The sequence below is a fragment of the Poecilia reticulata genome, linkage group LG12 (assembly GCF_000633615.1).
Source record: "Poecilia reticulata strain Guanapo linkage group LG12, Guppy_female_1.0+MT, whole genome shotgun sequence".
Taxonomy (NCBI): domain Eukaryota; kingdom Metazoa; phylum Chordata; class Actinopteri; order Cyprinodontiformes; family Poeciliidae; genus Poecilia; species Poecilia reticulata.
In genome coordinates, this window is record NC_024342.1 from 23,017,468 (window position 1) to 23,039,685 (window position 22,218).

A 22,218-nucleotide genomic window follows, 5' to 3' on the forward strand; every position below is an offset into this window, starting at 1 on the left:
AGGATTACTAAACATAGACTGTCATGTCTCATAAATCCTCAGCTGTGCAGATGTTGAGTCTGATTTAATATAGAAACAAAGGATGTTGCTGACATGCAGTTTGGAGTYTGCAACTTTCTTCATTCCTGCAGTAGTGATTGTCAAAGCTTTTAACAGTATTTTTTTTTTCTGTTTGTGGTTCTCACAATGATTAAAGTGTTGCTGCTTTAACTGTGTCGCCTTATTTATGACGATAAGAAGTTTGTGTCTGAGTGCTGTTAGTTGTTATGGGACGTCCTTGGTYTCCTGCCATGTGCAGAGACAGACGGTAAATTTTAGATTTTTCCCTGCAGTCGGATTGGGAGGCTTGTTAATGGAACAAAAGTCAGCATGTTGTTTTCAAGGATGCAATAGAAGTGTCTCAGAAAACAACGCTTTAAGCTGAATGAGCAATTATTTTTCCACATATCATTCATCCGTCAGCAGATAACTTAATTGTATTACTACCTTTATCTGACATTAAATGAGACTTAAATGTTCCTGTTTTAGTAATGTTTATATTCAGAGACTTAAGGAATAACATCCAACCTAAYTAAATCAGCATGTCCCCATTCAAAGTCCAAAAGCCAGTCAGAAGTGCTAGTTAAAGAAGCTAATATTGCTAACACCACAAGCTAATATAAATATTTTTCTCACTATTTTGTTATCAATCAATGGCAACAAGTGTACTAAAAATTAATTAATTTCTGCAAAAAAAATATCTGTGACATTTTCAGAAAATACGAAGACATTTAGGGGTTTCAAAAGTTAACACTTTGCTAGAAAAATCTCAGAAATTTTGAGATTAAACTAAAAAAACGTGGAATTTTGTGAGTTGCAAAAGTTAAAAAAATTTAGACTTTTGAACCTCAGAAAATGTACAAAACTCGAAAATAACGGTAATAACGGTACAATTTACAGTACCGTACAATACGGTTCATTTTACCGTACTTTAGGGTATCTATATTCAGCTGTTCATCCACGTGTATAGTTTATGTAGTGGTAATATTCAACTTTAAAAGACATTTATTCAAAAATAAATCTCAGAAATTGCGTTTTATTCACAACAACACTGTAATGATGATAATTATCTTTCTAAAAACTAATTATAGATTACTTGAATTGATTTCTTCCTCTTTAAATCACGGCTCGACGTGACCGCGACCAGGCAAGAAACAGGGATTTGCGTGTGCGCATGCGCCGTGAAGGAACAACAAGGAAGCTTTTCCCTCAATGGAAACACAGTGGATGGGACAGAACTTATCAACAAAGCGAGGCWAATTGGGWTTATTCTGCCTCCTGTARAGGTAAGAGAGTCAGCGGCGGAACTAGAGGAACCGTGTTMGTCTATTTTTGTACTTCGTTTTTTTTTCTCCCAGTGTAACTTGTTGGAGGCTAATGCTTGAGCTAATTAGGCAGCTAAAACGATAAACTCAATCAAGAGCCTTTTAATTGAGCGAATAACCCTTCATAAATTTGCTACGCGTTTTAAAAATGCTCCTAATTTAGTATTGGGAGACTCGGACGCCTTTAAAAATATCTTCAGTTTGACGACTAATTAAACTTGTATTAAAAATCTCATACCATTACGTCCTTTTCAGACGATTTGCAATTTAAAGCTGCTACTCAGATTTATTATTATAACCAATAACATTTACTTTAGCTTCCGCTCCTACCTATCAAACCTGCCTTATTCAGTTTTCCTGCTAGTTTTATTGTAATTATTTGACCAAGAGATAAACTACCTTCACAACAACAGGCTTTAACGATGACATCATAAAAGGCACAAGGCAGCTAATCCCCTTATTAGTGGTCTTGGTAAGTTGGGAAAGAATGAACAACTCCGTTTTTAGCATAAAAACTCACAAAGATGTAACTTTTGACAACATACAAACACAAGTTGAGAATATTTTCAACCCATTAGGCATAAACTATATCCCTGTTCTTCCATCCAGACGAATAAATTATATTTCTAGATATTTCTGTAGACGCCTAAGACGGTTACTTTTTCTCTCCTGCTTACATCCTGGCCTTTTCCAGGATGTTTTTTTTAACATTTAATGTGTTGCTCATGTCTGTTTTTTCCCCCTTTTTAGCAAAGTATTTTTCAAGGATTTAAGCTCAACAGCTTCAGAAATTTTTATTATGGCACTTCTTAAACTGCAGTTTCCTTTGCAGCCTTGAAAAGTGTGAAAAGTTTGTCTAGTGAAAGTAAACAGTCTTTCATTTTATTTAAACAGCTTCTAGAAGTTTTTATATTTGCCAAAAAGATTAAACTATTAATATTTCCACACTTTCTCTTCTATCCAGTTATTTTTGGAAGTGAAAAGCTTGAATTTCGTGAAATAATTTCTACAATTAGTTGCGTAAACCACCCTAACAAGGTGCATATTTACAAAACAATTAGCAATGACTTAACTTATTGTCTCCAACTTGGTTTAAATATGTTTATTTAAAGGCAAACACTTTACAAACTGTTAAAATCCAAATGTATTATTCACCTTTTCAAGTTTTTGTCTAATTGCAAACCCAGAACTTGTTTCAGATTCTCCTCCTTTTTCTTTTTACTTCAATAGAAAATTATAAGATTTTATAGAAACGTGTTTCCATAAGGTTATTTTTACTCTGAAAAAAGCCTTTCAATCTGTTCATATTTAGTTTAGATGAATGTTTTAGTTGTCATTGTATTTTGTTTGTCTGAGAACCTGAATAAATATGGAAAGCAGTAAATTACCATTTAGATGAGGAATTATTAACTGAATTTCACAATGAAAAAGTTTAAAATATTGAAAAGGAAAATCTGTGGAAACCTCCTTTGTAAATCGATTGCTACATTCATGTTAAAGCTTTGCTTAGTAAGAGTTTGCACATTTTTTTTCACTCAAATTTCTGGAGTTCTCCGTTCAGGTTTTTCCGTTTTAAAAGAGTCAATATTTAAAAAGTTAAAGTTTTATGAGGTGGATGGTGGAATGCAACCTTTAAGCAATGGGAGATGAACCTTATAAATGCACATGTACTTCCTGATTTATCCACACCTGGATGTTGCTAAACCACTAAACTTTTCCAGACTTTATATCGACCTTGTTCACTTGCCAGGTTTCTGTTTGTTTGGATTAATCAGAACTCGTACAAAAAGCTGTAAATGACTCTGACTACCAGCCTGCGATTCTCTCCCCAAACAGCTGTTATGCTACGCTAACGGCAGCTGGAAGCAACATGTTGACAGCTGGATTATCCAACAACAAGGTAAAGTATTCTCGACTGGCAGCTGACGACGATGGCTACATCGACCTGCAGGTCAGCGCCTCATTGTTACGTTTTTAATATTTTTATTGATTGATTATGCAGTTGGAATTGGCACTGATCACTTATTTCCCTTCTGATACCGATATCTGAGGATTAGTGTCGTTTGATACTGAACAGACACAGAATAACAGCCTTACATTGACTTGAAACGTCTTTTTTTTTTTTTTTTTTATTAAATGTATGGGATTACAAATTTATTTGATAACTTTACACCATTAACTTCACAAATTTGGTCAAATGTGTAAAAACAACTTTAATTTGTTCAGTCAGTGCAAGTAGTAGTATGACAGCCAATGAAAATGAATAATTAACAAAATCAATAAGTTGATTATTTTAGTCAAATATGTAAAATTAAACTAGAGATGCACGATATATCGGCATTAACATCGGTATCGGCTGATATTAGCCATGTTTTTAGCATATCGGTATGGGCTCACGAAATAAAGCTGAGAATATTAACAACCAATTTTAATTTCAATCTTGTCGTTTTTTCCCCCCAAAGGTGTCTAAACTATAAATAGGCTATATATAATACTGATAAATATCGGTTATCGGCTATAAAATCAATATTGATATCCAATATCGGTATGGGCCAAAATATTCATATTGACGCATTCCTAAAATAAACTGCAACAAACTTGTGTTAAATGGTTCAGAAAGTGTAATTATGAATTATAAATATAATGTAAAATAAATAACAGATCCAATACAGATATTGGTATTGGATATCAACTTTAAGTGCAAAATGTTTATTTGAATTGGTGCCAAATTATATGCCGATTGGAAATCTTTCTTGTTTTACTGCATAATAATTACATTTTCTGTGTTACTAGTTCAAGAAGAATCCACCAAAGATCCCTTACAAGGCGATTGGTGTGGCAGTAATCTTGTTCCTGATTGGCTCCCTGCTGATCATTTTGGGAGCTCTGTTTCTGGCTGGGATCATCAACGTCGAGGTGAGTTTGAAGTTTCTTCTTGAGTTATTCTGCTCAAGAACTTGGAAGATTTTCACATTTAAAGTCTGGAAATTATGCATTTTTAGCACTGGTTTAGCATTTTTATGCCTGCATGATTTCTATGTCAATATTTGCCTAAAAATGGTCAAATATTGGGAAAAATTTTTTTGTTAAAGCAACTACAGTAGAACCCTGAAACCTCTTCAGAAATTATTTAAATAAAATTATAATTACATGCACTCATTAAATAAAACAGATGTTTTAATAACTTATTAAATACAATAATCAAATAGTTAAATGTAAAAATAGCTCAAGAAATACAAAAAAACCAAATAATTGTATTTTTCATCATTACAGTCCAGTGATCTGTGCAGGTTGTTGCTTGTAGCAAGGGGAAATATTAAATAACAAAATTTTATTTTAAAATATTTTTATGTACATTTATTTTTTTTTATTTACAGTATAATGAATTCAGGTTTAAATATGTAAATATTTGACACATTTTTTATTGAATTGTTGCACTTGTGGCCCTCAATGCAACAGAAAAGAGTGAAATTATTAAAATATGCTCTTAAACATATTAAAAGATGACAATCCTTAACATATCTATTATCAGATTAAGAAATTATTTAAATATTTTACATTTTATATGGATTTTTATTGGGTTGTGATCATCTAGTGAAAGTAAAGAGTTTTATTTAAACAGCTTCATGAACTAAATAAAGTAGCAAGTCAGGCAGCCTAAGCTACACATGAACTGTTTTTATAATTTATGCCACTTGGTGCTACAGATATTTTTACCGTATCGTATCAGGAAAAGCGCAGGTGGTGCAGAATTTCCTGCTGGTTTGGTCCCATTACTCGACCCGGTGAGCTGTGAAACCTGAGGATGCCGCAGCCGCCTCACCTGCAGGAAACATGGCTGCTTCCAGTCTGATAATTAGAGCAGTCAAATGACTGCCACCAGTGACGTCTGCCTCCGTTTTGGACAAACGTTGAAAATAGACGCATTAAAGCTGCAGCTAAAACAACCAAACCTCAGACTGGACAAAGAAAAGCTTCACTGATTGTAACAAAAATGACAGAAATACATTTATATTTCAGGATTTGACAAATATTTAAATTGGACGTAAGTTGCTCCTTCAGCTTTTTGACTCACTCACTCACTCACTCACTCACTCACTCACTCACTCACTCACTCACTCACTCACTCACTCACTCACTCACTCACTCACTCACTCACTCACTCATTTGCTTGCTCGTTAACTCAGTCTCTAACTCAGTTTGTCACTCACTCACTCACTCACTCACTCAGTTACATACTTATCGGTTGCTACTAACTCTTCTAGTCATGTAGTAAGTCAGTCACTAACTCATTCAGTCGTTCACAAACTTCCTTGCTAACTCACTCTTACTAACTCACCAACTCATTTACTTTCTTTTACTCAGTAAGTCACTCATTCATTTTCTCACTCTGTAACTCACTCAATTATCGACTCACTCAGCTACTAACTCTTCTAACTCCTGTTCACTCACCAACTCTCTTAGTAACTCATTCACTCTGTAACTCATTCAGTCGTTCACTAACTCCATCACTTGCCGACTCACTAAGTTACTACTAACTCACTAAAACCTTCACTCACATTTACTCGCTCACACTCACTCAGTAACTTGCCAGCTTGCTAACTCACTCACTACTAACACATTAATGCTTTCACTCACTTACATTCACTCAGTCAGTAAATTGCTAATTTGCTGGCATGCTAACTACTCACTCGCATAGTAACTCACTAACTCAATCACTTGGTAACCTGCTAGCCCGCTAACTCACCTGGTTACTACCAATTCACTAATGCGTTCACTCAGTTATATTCACTCACTCAATGAGTTGCTGCCTTGCTAAGGCTCACTGACTGAATCACTCGGTTACTACTAACTCTTACTAACTCGCGTTCAATCATTCAGTAACTCAGTCATTCGGTAACTTATTCAGTTGTTTGCTAACTCACTCAGTTACTACTAACTCAGTAACTCTTTCACTCACTCACTTGGTCACTCACTAATTCACTCACTGACTCACTAACTTGCTCCAAGTTTTAATTACTTTAAAAAACGGGTATAAGAAGTAAATCTTCCAGCATCAGATTACAGTTAGTTATGTAGCAGTTCTGTTTGGGGAAAAGTTGTCAGAGCTGATTGATGAATGAGTTTGGTTTTATCTATTTTTTTATAATTAATCTCAATTACAGTTTTTGAACAGCCAGCACTGAAGGAAAGAGTTTATCTGCCAAACAAGATCAATTTCTTTGTTTCTAGTCAAGAACATTAAAGATGTAGAGTTAAAGTTCTGCAGTGCGGCTTTAGTTCTGCACCAACACAGAAAAGCAGATTGTTTTAATGCCATAATGCTGCAGTGATGCTGCAGTGCAGCTCTGAAAACCAGCAGGGATGCTGCCATCTGGTGGTGGAGTCCAGCGCTGCACCCTGACTCACTCATGGTTTGCATAAAAGCAAAGCCTCCTGCTGTGTTTCTGATTCACGTTTTCCTACCTTGCTTTTTCATTTTCACCTTCACTATTTGATGTTTATTTATTTTTTTGTTTTGCTGCCAGAATCCTGACCGCACCATCCCCGTCATCGTCATAGGCCTCCTGGTCTTCCTGCCCGGCTTTTACCACCTCAGGATCGCCTACTACGCCGCCAAGGGTTACCGCGGTTACTCCTACGATGACATCCCGGACTTCGGCGACTGACCCGAGCGAATGTTTCCCCTCTGAATCGAATGTAGCAGAACGAACGGAGCGGTGGAGGCCGACATGATGGAGCTTTGCTGAAGTGTTGCAGAAATGTATAACTGAGATGTTTCTTCTTTGCTCTGTTTGCTCTCGTTTCTTCTTCGCTTTATTAGCCTCCACGCCGAAGCACGACCGACCTCAGAGACTCCAGCTGCTTTATTGGCAGCTGAGGAAGCTGGCCTGCAAAAACACGACACAGAAATCATGACGCGTTTCTTATTTACCGTCGCTCCAAGGCGGCTGCAGCTCCATACTCGCATCCTTACTGGTTCTTCTGGGACGGAGTGTTTGCAATATAATCCAAAGTAGAGTTTTTTATGGTGTAGGTATATATTTTAAAGTGTTTGTACTCTTCTTGCTCTGTGTTTAGAATGTTTAAAAGCAGTGTTTCCTTTTGTTATGCTGGAGCGACAATAAAGAATGTTTTGAAGTTGCTGCAATGAAGCAGAAAATAAAATGCTGGGGTGTTTAATAAATGTTACATGTTTTGAACTTATTCAGTAAATCAAAAATATTAACAAATGTGGATTATTTAAGGTTTTAATCAAGGCTGTGGTAGCATGTTAGGGCAATTATAAATGAGGAAACAGGGGGGGGAGTACATTTCTTCCCCAAAAAATCTGAGATGTTATAGAAAAATCAAGTTTGAAAATTGGAAAATTTGCTAGAAACATTTTTTGAGATAAATTTTAGAAATATTTGATTAAAAAAAAAAAGACTTGGGAATTTCTGAGTTTTTTTCTAGAAAACTTCTGAGGTTAATTAAAAAAATTCTCATTTTTGGCTTTTCAAATTCTGAATTTTTTCTTGATTTCTCTGAAAATTTTTGAAATTCTCAGAATATCAGTTTTGAGCAGAAATGTCATCTTTTTTTTTATATATCTATACAAAGACCATAGTACACTGCTTTACTTGATATCATTTTTGCTAATTATTCCATTATATAAATATATGTACTGTCCTAATATTACTAACATGCTGTTAATATTTGTTAAATTGTGTTGAAAAGTGTAATTCGTCAGTGATTTTTTTCTATTAACTTAATTTGGAGTTATTTATAATGTAATGGATGCTGGTATTTTAAATACCAAATTAATTAAATTGGTATTTAATTAAATTAATTGGTATAAAATGTAAAACTTTCTTGTGTCCAATTACATCATTTTTAAATCAGATGTATAAATATTTCTGTCACCTTTTTAACAAAAGCTTTTTCACTTAATTATCTGGAGCTACTTTTTACTTTAACTTGAGTGAAAACATGTTGAAGTATTGTTATTCTTATTCACCTTATAGTTAATTTCACACTAAAAATAGGCAAAATATATTTTTTTCAACTTTTTATGCCGGCTAAGATGACCAAAATTATTAGTTTGCAAAATCTCAGAATATTGTTTGCATTTATTTTTTATTTTTAGATTTATTTAACAAACAAGCAAAAGAAAGTTTAATTTTGTGACAAAATGGGGGAAAATTGAGTGAATTTTCCCGCACCGTTTTCCCAAAATGTGTGAATAGTTTCTCAATATGAAAAGAAACGTGTTTTAGAAAAACTGTTTATATTTGTGACATTTTTCTTCATGACTTCCAACGGAAGCCCAACAGTTTGGCCTCCAGCAGGTAAATGGCGCCCTCTGGTGGCTGCAGCTGAGACGGACGTCATCAGGGGATTGGAAATGGAAAACGTGTCAGCTTGAACAAACTGGATTTAAAATTCAGGAGCTTCCAGAGTTGGGATGTGCTCTCTGGTCATGATGATGATGATGATGATGATGATGAGTTGGGCTGAACAAGGAAGCAGCAGCAGCGGTGGGAGGGACGGAGAGGTAAGAGGAGAGGCGTCACCTGTACGTGAAACGAACACCTGTTGCCCGGTGGGCTCTTAAAGACGGATGAGAAAAGAAAAGGTTCGTGTTACAGCTGGGGATCCTGGTGGTTTTTGTCGCTTAAAGGAACAAAACCTTCATTCTACTCKGTTTCAAACTGTCGCTTCAGTTGGACCAGAGGGAACATGTAGAGGATTTATTTTTAAAGGGAATCCACCAGCGAACCACAGGTAAGGTTAAAAACACGATCAAAAGTGTTTAAATGTTGATAAATTAACCCTATTGAGCTGTGTGTGGCATGTAGACTAAACTAATGAACTTTCTATGGGTTATCATAATGTTAAGAGAGTTTTATATTGATATTCTTGGTTTAAATCCACAAACCTCCTGTTTTTTCTCCTTTACTAACTGGGTTAGCACTTTGGACTCATAAAGACAAGATAAGGCGCCTAATTACTGATAAGCTGGAACATAATATCAACTCTTTCCAAATGGTTACTAAGAAATGTCGAACGAGTGTTGCTAGCTAGCATTTGACGTTGGGCGAACGTTCGTACGTTAGTTAGACGTTAGCTTGATTTTCTTCGATTGTTTAATGGCCCGGGTGGGCGATGTGGACGTTCTATCGCGATATTTTGTGGTACTGTTGTGACAAAAGATAAACGACACTATTTCTGGTAATGCATGACAACAATCGTACCTCACGAACATAAATACTGCTCTTAAAAATGAATACTAATTTGTAATTGGCTTCTTTAGAACGCCATAAAGAAGTGTGATATGTGTCACTAGAATGTATTTAATAATTTGTCCGAATAAATTCGTCCGATAGTTGGACGGACGTTAGCTAGATGTTAGCTTGATGTTCTTCGATTGTTTAATGGTATGGGTGGGCGAAATTTATCACGATAAATTATAAGCGATGCGATAAATGCCCATCCCATTTATTGGTATTTCATTTTGACATCTGTCTGAATGTTGTCTGCTTAAAAAATAATGACTTTAACTTCACTTTACCAAATGACATTATCAGTGAAACTTTTATTTGAAAAGTTTAAGTGGTATAGAGCATTAACCTTAATTAGTGGGATGTAATAAGACAAAATAATTAAAAATATAAAGCAAAAGTCAGCATTTTATAACAATAATGCTTAGTATCAGAGCTAGGCTAATTAACTCTACTTGCATATATTTTTTTAAATTGAGTAATAAGCATCCATCAGCCCATTTAATTAAATATTTTTAAAATAATATCAGATGGACAAAAAATATATGTAATTTAACACAAATAATCTTTAAAGTGCCTGGAAAATACTACATTTAATTACTATCATTTAATTATCTAAAAATATATTTTACAGTGTAACTATGGTTTTATAAGGGGCTGAAACCTTTATGATGTGTTATTTGGACTTTCTGATAAACTGAACTATAAAATGTTCAATGTATATGTTTTTTAGGAAGCAAACWTTCAAAGTAAATGCATATCGACAAAAGGTAATTTTGGGGGATTTTTGCTTCCCAAATAATAATAAAATATTTGCATTAATATGTATTTTTCTGTAGTGTTTAGTCTATCTTCATTTATCTTCATTTTCCAGTGTTAATTGGCAAAAATATCCATAAAGTCCCCAGATGAGCCCCGTTAACGATTTCAGAAACTCTCTTGTCAGTTTTTATCGAGCCTCTCGACGCACCAGCTGGGCTTCCGGTTTAATGGATAATTTTTCCCTCTCACCAAGTTTACGTCATCAGAAAAACGAACTCAGTGGAAATTAATTAACCTGAGAAGGAGAAGAGCCCGTATGGTGCCTCTTGATCTGCAGCAGTACCGTAAACACTTCATATTGACAACGGCAGCAGACTGAAGTGGAATTAAATCAGATATAACAAAGGTCATATCAGCCCATTAGCTGCTGGTGTCAAAATATTAGCAGGAGCTCTTTTAAAACCTTGAGAAACTGGAATTAAGGGTTTTATAAAAGCCTCACCTTGCTTCTTGGGCTGTAAAACATGGCTGTTCAAATATTATTTATACAGAAAAAATGTAATTTTAGGCATTAGCAAAGCTTTGCAGAGATGAGCTTGTGGCCTTGAGCAGTTTCATATTTCAGCTCTCAGGATCTAAAGAAGGCAGCTCTGACTTTAAATTAAAACCAATTAATTTTTGGGTTTCTTCTCAAACACCCTTTGGCTGAAATATTAAAATCCTAATCGTAATCATCTCTTAATATTTCATGCAACAACTTTGCCTTGAATCAGTTCTGAGGTGAGTTTTGCAATGCAGATCAACAGAAAGACAATTATTTTATTCAAATGATGAGATACTGTTGTTGTCTGCGCAATACTAATGGCAAAAAGCAAATTTTTGTTTTCTAGTCATAAAAACAATCATTAAGGCCAAAAGCGTTGATTTTAGCTTAATCAGACATAGAGAGGGGCATTTATGGTATCGTTTATCATTTATTGTGATATGCTACTTATAAGAATTTTGATTTATAGTTGCCATGATAAATTTCAGCTAATATTTACGCTGCAAAAACACAATCTTACCAAGTATTTTTGTCTAGTTTCTAATTTTGTCTTATTACAATCGAAGTAAGACAAAACCAACTTACAAGTAACTTTTCAGCTTGTTTGAAGTAAATAATTCCTTAATATTGATGAAAAAGTACTTATTCCTTTGGCAGATTATTTTACTTATGATAAAAATTTCTTGTTATAAGTGAAATAATCTGCCAATGGAAATCGAACTGGGTTGCTAGGTAATGGTCTGGGTGTGTCTGGGGTTGCTAGGCAACAATCTAGGCGTGTCTAGGGTTGCTAGGTAACTGTCTGGGGTTGCTAGGCAACGGTGCAGTGGAACATTCTACCAATAGAACTAGAACCTTTGGCTCAAAACAAGCTTCTATTTCTTGCTTGTATAAGATTGTAAATTATTTCTGTCTTATTACAAGTGAAGTAAGATATTTGCACTATAAACTAGTCAGAAATACTTTGATATTTTGTAATTTTTGCAGTGTAAAGCCCCCCAAAACTATCCATATTGACTGGATTGTTAGTTTTACTATTTTCTTCACTTTGTTCAAATGAAGCATCAATAAATATCAACACATTTGAAAATATGACTACATGCAGTTACTGTGTGCAGCTTGGTGATAACTTTTTAAATGCAACTAATGTTCTAAAGAAGCATCTTACAAATGGGAGAGCAGTATTTTAGTCACAGCCACGCAGTTATCTAAAAAGATGTAATAAATAGTCACGATTTTACCTCGAAATATTGTAATAAAGGTTTAAGTCCATGTCGCTCGCCCCAGACGAAGGTTGCAAATTGAAATCTGCTGTCTGCTTCTTTGAGTAAAACCGTCTTCTTCTCTGATTAGTCTTTCAGCTCATGTTGGTTCACGATTCGTTTCTCTGTGGATAAGGACACTATCCACAGTGTCCTTATCTAGCTTTCAGATTGATTTTTGTTTTAAGGTTTATTAAAGGTTGATAAAGAAGACACTGTAAATGGAAAAACTGGAGTAGCGTCAGGTTTTGTAGAATTTGTCTTTCGTTTTTGGTAAAAGATCACGAGCCATTTCTCCTGCTAGCGTAGCTTGCTAGCGCACATTTGTTTTGGTTGTATTTACCCAGAGTGACCTGTGCTGCGGTCCACTTCCTGCTTCACGTATGCATTTCATCAGCGCCAGAGTTCACTTCAACAAACCGAGGTTTGTAAGTGGACCAGAGCTCGCTGTTTTGAGTTCGATTACGTGTTCACACCTCCCCAAACGAACCAAACTTTCTTGGCAAAACAACTAGACTCTGATTAAAGTAGCCAACCAGACAGGGTTGGTGTGATTGCACCCTTATTGCAACAGAAAAAGAAGCAATTCGTGACCACTGTGATGTTACAGACTGACTTTGTGACATTGGTTTGACCTCCATATTGCTGCTCTTTACTTTGTAAGCCAGGGCTTTACAGTCACTCCATCTATGGGGTCAACAAGACATTGTGGCATTCACCTTGATTCCCAGAAAAGATGCCAAATATTTGCACTCCAAGCGTTTGTATGGCCACTAAAGTGGAACCCTATTTATTTTGCCTGTCCTATTTTCCCCTTAAGTGCACATCAAACCGAGCCAGACGGAGAGTACCCATTGTGATGGAAGGAGCGTGTTTGGATTTATAAAAACCAGCCTTTCTGACACATGTGCAACGATGGGAAAAAAAAATAAGATGTAGATTAACAGGGGCCAGGCTGAATAAAGTAAGCTCCCTGGGGAAAACTCTTATCACGGTAACAAAGACGAACCGGGTTGGAGCAGGGTGAATGCCAATGAAGAGCATTTTATTTTTTATTTCTTTCTTGAGAGAGATGGCTGACAGTAGATGTTCCAACATGACATTTTACAGCCTCAAACGTTCCAGTGATGGTGAGTTTGGCAAAGAATGACATGAAACTTTAAATACAAGCTGGAATAGGAAGCTATAAAAGATAAGGGAGGAATTTGAGGCCAAATTTAAAAATGTATATTTTGACATTTTTGAGTCTTTGGCCTTTCATATGAAAAGCATGTTAAACGTTTTGATGTTGGGCGCTGTTGGTTCTTCAGATTCATGATTGGCAGGCAAGGTCAAATACTGAAAAGTCACTTTTATTTTTACCTTGTCATTAAGTTCTCTCCTAAAAATAGCTTTTTAATCTGAAAATGCACATTCTTTGCTGCAGTTTATTTTGAAATTGGTAAAAATTAACCTTGCATTCTCTTAAAATTTTAGTTGCATGCCTCAACAACTACATTGATCAAGATTTCCTTAATTTAAGGAAGGAAATTTTCCTTAAAGGAACATTTTAAACCTTGTGAAAAGTTTCATTTGCACAAGTTTTAGGACCCCTCCAATTTGCTCTCGCTGATATAGTGAGAGCAATTTGGAGGAGTCCTAGAATTAAACCTTGGGGAACTCCAAGTTGTATTAACTTGGAGTTCCCAAGTTTGTTTTAAATCAAACTTTGCACAAATGATTTATTATATGCCAAATAATTTGTAAAGATAACTTGGAGTTCCCCAAGGTTTGATCCTTGGACTCCTCCAATTTGCTCTCGCTATTTGAGGTTACAACAAGAAAAAATGAGATTAATTACCAAAGCTGCGCTGATAAAACACAGCTCTACATTTCCATGTCACCAGCTGACTTTCTTCAGCTGTTCACATTTTGTTTTGTAGAATTTAACTCCAAATTATTTGCAGAAAATCTTCCTATTTGTCGTTTAATTTTCATGGAGTGTGTCCAAAACAAATTAAACTAGAAAATAATGTTTCTCCACCTTTTTTATCCTTCCAGGTAATCAAAAATGCAGAGAAGGAAATAAAATCCAATCAAGAGATGAGGTGAATCTTTCATCTTTTCTTTCTCTCTCTAAAAAGACAGAGTTTGCTAATGGCGGGTTTGCATTTGGGGCATTTAGTGATCACGAAATCAGCTCCCAAAATGATAAACGGCCATAGCTTCAGTGCTTTTTCTGGCTTATCTGGTGGAATATTTGGGTTAAAGACGATAATCCTTAAAAGCCACAGCCGTACTTTGCGCTTGGTGCTTTTCAATCCTTTTTTTTCAACAGAATTGTGTCAGCACCATTAACATTTATGAAGTGAAATCTCCTGCCTAACAAATTAGCAACTCTATTAACTCAGCTTGTGTTGCTGCTGATTTCCACATCGTAGAAAAATAAAAAGAGGCTTTTACATCCGCTGATTCTATGGAGTAATGAATAAAATTCTCAAACTCAGATTTTCTTTTCTTACATTTGAGCTTTAATGTTGAACAGAGCAAGCCATGTTTAATTTAATTAATCAGTGAAAGTACAATCTATCCACCATTGATTTAATTAAGGTAAAGAAACAAATCTAAAAAAAACATTAACCCAAGTTTCACCCTCAGTCTCTTAGCTTTCCTGCTAATGGTCTTTTCTGGCCCAGTAGACATTAAATGTTAACCATTAAATTATCCTTTAGGATTAATAAAGTGTGTTTTAATTGATTCAAAATTATGTGCGACATAAATGAAACACACCGTCATAAAAAGATAAAGGGACAATAAATATCTGGGGAAAAAAAAATTAAAATCAGTTTACCGTTTAATTTACACAAACACATTTTGTAATTGAAATTTGACAATGCGATCAGGAGAGGAGGTGTCGGAGGGGCCTGATCGACCAATCAGAGGTGGAGTCAGGAGAATGATGTCATGCTTATATAGCCAATCATCAAAATTAGCCTTTTGGTTTTTAAGCAATTGTCAGATTGGCCTTCAAGTTCTTTTTAGTCGCAGGGTTTTTGCGTTGGAAGTCTCTTTTTATTGTTTTATCTTAAATACCTGATTTAAGCATGTAGTGAAATTTTGGTCTGGTATTTGGAGTAATTTTGGTAGACTGACCTCTTTTGAAGGTCACTACTGTGGATAATGGCTCTGATTGTGGATTCTCAAATGTATTTGTGACCTTTTCCAGGCTAATATATCTTAGTGATGTTGTCTCTCATTTGTTTGTAACATTTTTAAGATCTGGACATGATATTTACTTAATGATTTTAATGATGGGATAGCTGTTTTAAGCCTCCTTTGTGTTGTCTGACAGACCCTATTTAATTCACTACTTATCTAATTTCAGGTTATGATATTAGTAAAGTATAATTCAGCAGATTCAGTGGARGAACACAGGAATGTTAATAAAAACCTCACCTCATCYTCCAGCTAACATGCTAGCAGGCTATATAGCATAAACTATATGAATAAAATCTATTATTGTTATTATTCGTCTGTGAAGTTTAAAGCACATCTAGATGCAATTTTTTTTTTTAGTTTATTTGCCAGGAAAGCAGAAAACCTTCATATTGGGAGTGAGCAGTTAGCCATTAGCCTAGCTAGCATTCATCCAGTAGGCTGCCATGTTTTTGAGTTAAAAAATGTTTAAAGTTGACAGGAAATGTGAAAATATCACTCAATATTTATGTTATTGGAAGATTAATACCTGAACACCAACTATAAAGTCTTAAAAATGCTAACATTTTAAAAAATACTTGAATAAATAAGAAATACTAAGCCTGGTTGGGGCTCGAGTTAAGCCTGGTATTTGCTTAATGATTTTAATGACTGCAGTTTTGCAAAATATAATTGTATTTAATAACTTGTTACTGTATTAAGTTTTTTATAGTGTGAAGCAGAGTTTAGATCCTTTAGATGAAAGGTCAAAGTTCACTATGCTGTTATTTAACTCTATATTTCAGACTTTTGCTGTTGATCTTGGTTATTTCTAACGTTTCCCTTGTGTTGTACGTCTTTTTACCTTTTTCCAAGTGTTTTCCGTTTCTGTGTAGAGGTTAATGTCCAATCCTGTTCCTGGCAGATAGAAATGCTCCACATCCTCCGAGAAAAAGTTTAGTGCTTCGTTTTCCTTAAAGCCACCGTCTGAGTAAGAATCGATAATCTGGCATGGCGTAAAAAGAACTTTTTCCTGCAGGAGGAACTCGGTCTGATGGGAAAACATTTGTTTCCCTGATGAATCTGAGCTTCAGTCCTGATTATTCAGCCTGTCTCCTTACGCAGATGGAGAAGGCTGCAGCAGAATCTCAACAGCACGCCTGTCACTGACATTTCTATTTCTGTCAGGTGATAAATCAGTGAGAGACAAGCTGCTTTGCTTTGGGACCTACCTGCTCATTCATTATACCTTTAAAGCGCGTGCCGGTGCCGCAGCTGTGCCGTCGGTGTCGAGACGGCGGCAGAATGAGTCTGAGGGAGACGCTCCGAGTCGCCATGGCGTCCAAACAAAGCGGCCGTGCGTTTGTTTGGCAGCTCTCACAGTTTTTAGTTCTGATTTAATGACGGAAAATGTCCTGCAGCTTAATGAGATTTTTTTGTGCCTCTTATCTTTCCTCGCTGTGTTTGCCTCTCTGTCTGTCCCTCGTATCTTCTTTATTTTTTATTGCTTTCTGTTTTGCCACAGACTCACAGTTCTGACCAATAAAGCTGCGAGAAACTGATTTATTTATCTGGAGCTGTCAGTTGTGTTTTCTTCTTCTTTTTCTGATGCTTCCTTACAACTTTTATGTGTAGCTKTGTGTTTAAAAAAAGCAAACTAGCTTCACAACACATCTTTTAGTGTTTGTTGAAGCTGGCTTTTCAGTGCGACTCGTCCAGGCGTATTTGTGGAAAGTTGAGTGGGAGAGAAAGCTGTGGTGTACTTTATAAATAAGGCTTTATTAAGATATTCATTTGTTGCTTTTGCAGATTTTTTTCCCCCTCCAGTACCCAACAAAGAATGAATAAAATAAAAATTATTTCTTTTTTTTTATGTGTAGTATTTTGGGCTTTCTTTTCTTTTCTTTTTTACCCTAAACTCCAATAAAAACTCCATCCAAATAGTTGCAAATGTTGATAAAATAACATAAAAAGCCAGAAAACTAATGTSATTTTCAATGCTGTTAGCCATTGTTGGCATCGTTAGCTTGCAGAATCAATGGCGTACTCTCTGGGTACTCCGGCTTCCTGCAGTCCACAAACATGRCCGTTAAAGTGATCGGTATGTTTGAAGCCCTGCCTTTTTCCTTCCACWCAACTTTCCATTGCAGCACTCTATTATCCCTTTTTATTACTCCTATTTAAAATAAAAACTTCAGAGAAGTTGAATTTTGAGTTTTCAGAAGCTGTAAGCTGCATTTGTGAAAATTAACAGGAATAAATGAATAACTGTCGGAACTAGATTACCGTGTGAAAGTTTTGCTTTTTGAAATTAATTACTGACTTATTGTGGAACGCTCCAAGCTGAAGAAAGACACCAAGTGATGTACTGCCAGGCTTGGAGTTGCAGTTTTTATTTCKCCTTCTTTGCAGCAGAATCGTAACGTTGCGGCTTATCCTTAGCTGCCTTTAAATCAAACGCAGTTTGTTCAGCATAAAGTTTTTCTGTGAGGCGGCGAGAAGCCAGGCAGGTGAAGGACTGTGGATTGGTGTGTTTACGCTCCAGCTGACGGTGATGAACAGAGCGGCTGCAGATTGAGTTTTAACTTTCACATTAATTCTGGGGAAAGTCTCGTACGCCGTTTGCTGAGGCATGGGCGCGGGTTGAGCGGAGCACGGCGACTGTTGACAGCCGGCGTAATTGTTTTGCACCGGTTCAGACTTTGCCCCGGCCCTAAAGATGAAGACGGCCATAAAAACGGGAGTGAGAGTGGGGACGGTAAATAGGATCTGCACGGCCGCTGCCGGGGCGGTGACAGTCAGGAAGTGGAGAAATCATTGAGAATGTGACAAGCTGATTGTTCACATTTATCTGACTTTAACKCATGTTCATGGCGATTGATTTTAAGATGCTGTCCTAAACTAARAACAAGCAAAATGCTGAATTTGGCACCTGCCTAGTTCAAGTCTTACTCTAGTTCAGTTCCTCTTACCCAACAGGGGTGAACATTTATCGTGATAAATTTCTTATCTTGGGTATTTTTGTCGTTGTTATAATAAATTCCAATTAATGATGATCAAGTCACCCCAGAACTGTCCTTTTTGTTCAGTTTWTATTTTTTTTGCACAAAAAAGACAAAAACTGTCCGTTTTTTTTCAATCTGAAAATCAGTCTTATTTTTCTAAATTTCCATTCCGATCCAATGTTGAGTAAGATTGAAGCTGGTATTGGCGACACTGATTCAATACCAATACTTTGTGCAAAAACTTTYAGTTTGCCTGTTAAATAGACAAAACTAAGATTTTCATTAGACCAAAAATACTTGGTAAAATTGAGTGTTTTTGCAGTGTAGGAGCCTGAAAACCAGCATCAGCTTCTAACTTTGCAGTAGGAGCTGAAACAGCTGGTGGTTCGACCTTCCGTAGTGGGAACAGACGGTTGCTTACAGCTGCAGCTTTTATTTTTCTAACAACATCACAAATATTTAGGGTGTGTGACAAATATGTGCAAAGCTTTGGTGTGTCCCAATCTAGACGGAATGAAAGAATGTTTTCATTAAGTTAAAAATTAATCTCAAACATTGAAGCAAAGCTGAACYATTTGTTGGACTTTATTGATRCGGTTGTCCTTGACTGCAAAGCCTTCAGCCAAACACCTTTAAAGAAAACACGTGACTCCAGAGATTTATTTGGCATTTATACTATTAAGTTGTATAAAAAGGAGAGTCAGGCCAGGCTTTCTGGCTGCAGAAGCTGCTCTTCCCATTTGTGTAATGATATGGGATGAGTTCCAGTTATTGGAAAACTATAGAAAAACCCASAGTTCTCTTCTCTCCCCTTCCTGTAAAACGATGACAGAACTGACAGCTCGGTTAGAGTCTTCTTAGGTTGGAACGCTGTCACAGATGGCTGTCATCTTATGTGCAGCCAAGGAAGTAATGGGAATGTGACAATTGTGTGTCTTTTGCCATCAGGCTGAACATGCTGCAGGTTGTTTGACTGACAGATATGGGGTCAGGAAGATCACTCTGGCAGACTTTCGCTGCAGTTGTACTCATTTGCCACTTTTGTAAGTATCACTTTATTGATTGCAGTGGAAATATTGTAGATATAATACCTGAGCGCCCTAAACCAGCCTCTCATTTCGCTGCTTACRAACTCTTTAGTGACCACTGATGGTGGGAAGTCRGAGGTCCGTGGAAAGGTTGGAGGCTCGGTGGATCTGGAGTGCAGTTTTCCACCAGCAGGGCGGCAGTCTGGGTCATCTGCAACCCAACATGTGGTGGAATGGGTGCGGCAAGGCGTTGACATTCCTGTCCTGATGAAATTTGGACCCTACACACCCCGAGTCCATCCACGTTTTGAAGGTGAGTGGCACTTATTAAAGTAATTTGTTCCCGCTAAATCCTGAATATATTCAATTTGGGTTGTCTTGGAGTTTTTAATCGCAACCTGTGGGGTTTTTCCTGTCTGAACGAAAATACGACYTGCTGAATGTGACAGGTAGCCAATCAAAAAGCGCGGTGACGTAAGAACAGAGGGGAATCCCAAACAGCTGACATCGCGCAACTGAATCCGGTGGATATCGGAGATGATATGTGGAAATGTTTATTATTAAATCTAAAGGYCATTATTATGTTTATTCAGTTAAAAATGTTAACTATGAAAAAACATATTCACCTCCAAATCATAGTGCAGCAAATAGAGCGGCTGCTCCYGTYRTCTTTYAYCCACCGCCTTTTCTTTTTGTTACGTCTTTTATTCAAATGAGCGGCTTGTAATGTGGGWCTCACCTACCGGTCYGGGATAAATCCATTCTCCTGTCTCTTCTCTGGGCCTTTTCCCCTTTGCAAAGAAACTTTCCAAAGACATCTGATCTGTTTCTTACTCATTTTGCTGCTTGTGGCCTCAGTGTTGGCGCGCAAGTAACCGAGAGAATCCGGTTAAAGGATTTTCAAAATAAAATATCCTCCAGACTCAAATAATACATAAAACGGAAATATTTCACTATTTCTTTCGCGGCCCGGTACCAATTGGTCCATGGACCAGTACCGGTCCACGGACCGTGGGTTGGGGACCACTGCTCTACAGTTTTTTGTTTTTAGGCTTGATGTTTATTTTGAAATTATCAATAAGTGATCGGTGTGGTAGATTAGCTTCCGCTGCTATTAGCTAAGTTAACACAGCGGTGGTTGATTAGCTAATTTAAATACCCGATGATCTGTCAGAGTTTGTGTTTAGGTCGCCTTTTTTTAATTTCAACTGAAATAAAACACACAGAATTACACCGCACATCTACATGTCACAGTTGTCATAGTCAAGCTAGCATAACTAGCCTACTTGACAATTGGTAGCAAAGCATTGCGTTCTTTTTTCTTTTACAYATTAGTCATTCATTTAAGATTTAGTGYGTCATGTTTACAATTTAACTAAAGTTAAAACYAATGGTAGCCATCGTCACATTGCAAGGGGTCCATATTAGTTGCTAACTGGTAGCACTAGCATGCAGCTATCTGTAATGCTAGCACTTTACAGAGGACCTCTACGGGTTGGTTCCCTGTGTGCTAATGGTTGATTTTTTGTTTTAGAAAATAAATGAATTAATAATTTCCTAATAAACGTAAGTATTAACATTTTAGCTTTTAGAAAAAATTTTATTCACTTCTCAGCTTTAATATAACGGGGTGACTCTTTTTACCAACCAGATGGAGACTTTGTACTTTATGTAAACAATTCAGAAATAAATCTTAAGATTTGTCAGCCATATAATACATAGAATTATGGAATTAAATCAAACTTTTTGTGATTTTCTAACTTTTAGAGATGCACCTGTTTGAGGAAATGTGGCTTAGTTGGAGGGTTTTAAACTGTATTGCAATTTACTGCCTTTAAAAACAACCTTTGGACATGTTTTGAAATTTGAAGAATGTTTTTTTGTAATAATCTCCATAGGCAGTTTTAGAAACTGAAATTTATGCATGACTGTAAAAGTGGCCATAAATCCCTCTACAGAAAAACCCTCGGTTCTCTGAGGAAAGTTTTTCTGTTTGCCAGCACGCTGATGTCTGCACTTAGCACCATGCTTGAAATATAATTATTCCTGCCAGTGTTATTATAATGTTTGTTTGTGAAAATGTTCTCTCATTAAAGGCAATACAGGCGGTGAAGTGAGTGCGCGTCTGGCTGGAGTCAAAAACGAAACAACACTCTTGTTCTCGGATTTCATTCTGCGCCACACCTTGGTGGCCTTTCAAACAAACTCTGGCATTGCATCACCGTTATTGTTCACGATCGAAGCCGCCGCAGCACGGCGAACAAAGACGGTCGGAGGTGAAAAAAGASCCTCAATGGGCGAGGGCCGCCTTTGTTTGGCTTTAAAGTCACAAACAATGGGACAGATATGGACAAAGAGAAAGCTTGTCTGGGTGGCTGAKATCTTCGCTTTTGTTCAGGTCCAGTTTTTCGCCACTTGGAGATTCCTGTGGAGATTTTCACTCTGAACTTGTGCAGGGTTTTTGTTTTGGATATCCTACAAAAACACAAATCTTACCAAGTATTTTTGGTCTAGTTTCTAGTGCAAGTATCTTAGTTTAGTCTTATTTCAAGGGCACTAACTTTTAAGTAACTTTTTAGCAAGATGCACAGGTGTGTCTTAAGTCAATAATTCCTTTATATTGATTAAAAAAGTTCTAGTTACATTGTAGGAAGATAAATTAACTTATAACATGRGAAAAATGACATGTTATGAGTGAAATAATCTGCCATTGGAACCAGAACTGGGTTGCTAGGTGACGGGCTGGGCTTGGCYGGGGTTGCTAGGCAACAGCGGAATAATCTACCAGTGGAACTAGAACTTTTTCATCAATTTT

General features: G+C 36.5%; 2 protein-coding genes across 2 annotated transcripts in view; both read left to right on the forward strand.

The window, feature by feature from the left end:
• Positions 1 to 7,780, forward strand: part of LOC103473976 (transmembrane protein 230-like) — a 66,236-nt gene extending 58,456 nt beyond the window's left edge. Inside the window, exons 3-5 of the mRNA XM_008424674.2 lie at positions 3,201 to 3,315; positions 4,158 to 4,280; positions 6,893 to 7,780. Coding sequence (XP_008422896.1) covers positions 3,235 to 3,315; positions 4,158 to 4,280; positions 6,893 to 7,033 — 345 coding nt within the window. The 5' untranslated portion in view covers positions 3,201 to 3,234 and the 3' untranslated portion in view covers positions 7,034 to 7,780. The remainder of the gene's footprint in view (positions 1 to 3,200; positions 3,316 to 4,157; positions 4,281 to 6,892) is intronic.
• An 892-nt stretch (positions 7,781 to 8,672) lies between these two features.
• Positions 8,673 to 22,218, forward strand: part of igsf9a (immunoglobulin superfamily, member 9a) — a 56,541-nt gene continuing 42,995 nt past the window's right edge. Inside the window, exons 1-4 of the mRNA XM_017307737.1 lie at positions 8,673 to 9,131; positions 14,237 to 14,283; positions 19,324 to 19,418; positions 19,516 to 19,716. Coding sequence (XP_017163226.1) covers positions 19,358 to 19,418; positions 19,516 to 19,716 — 262 coding nt within the window. The 5' untranslated portion in view covers positions 8,673 to 9,131; positions 14,237 to 14,283; positions 19,324 to 19,357. The remainder of the gene's footprint in view (positions 9,132 to 14,236; positions 14,284 to 19,323; positions 19,419 to 19,515; positions 19,717 to 22,218) is intronic.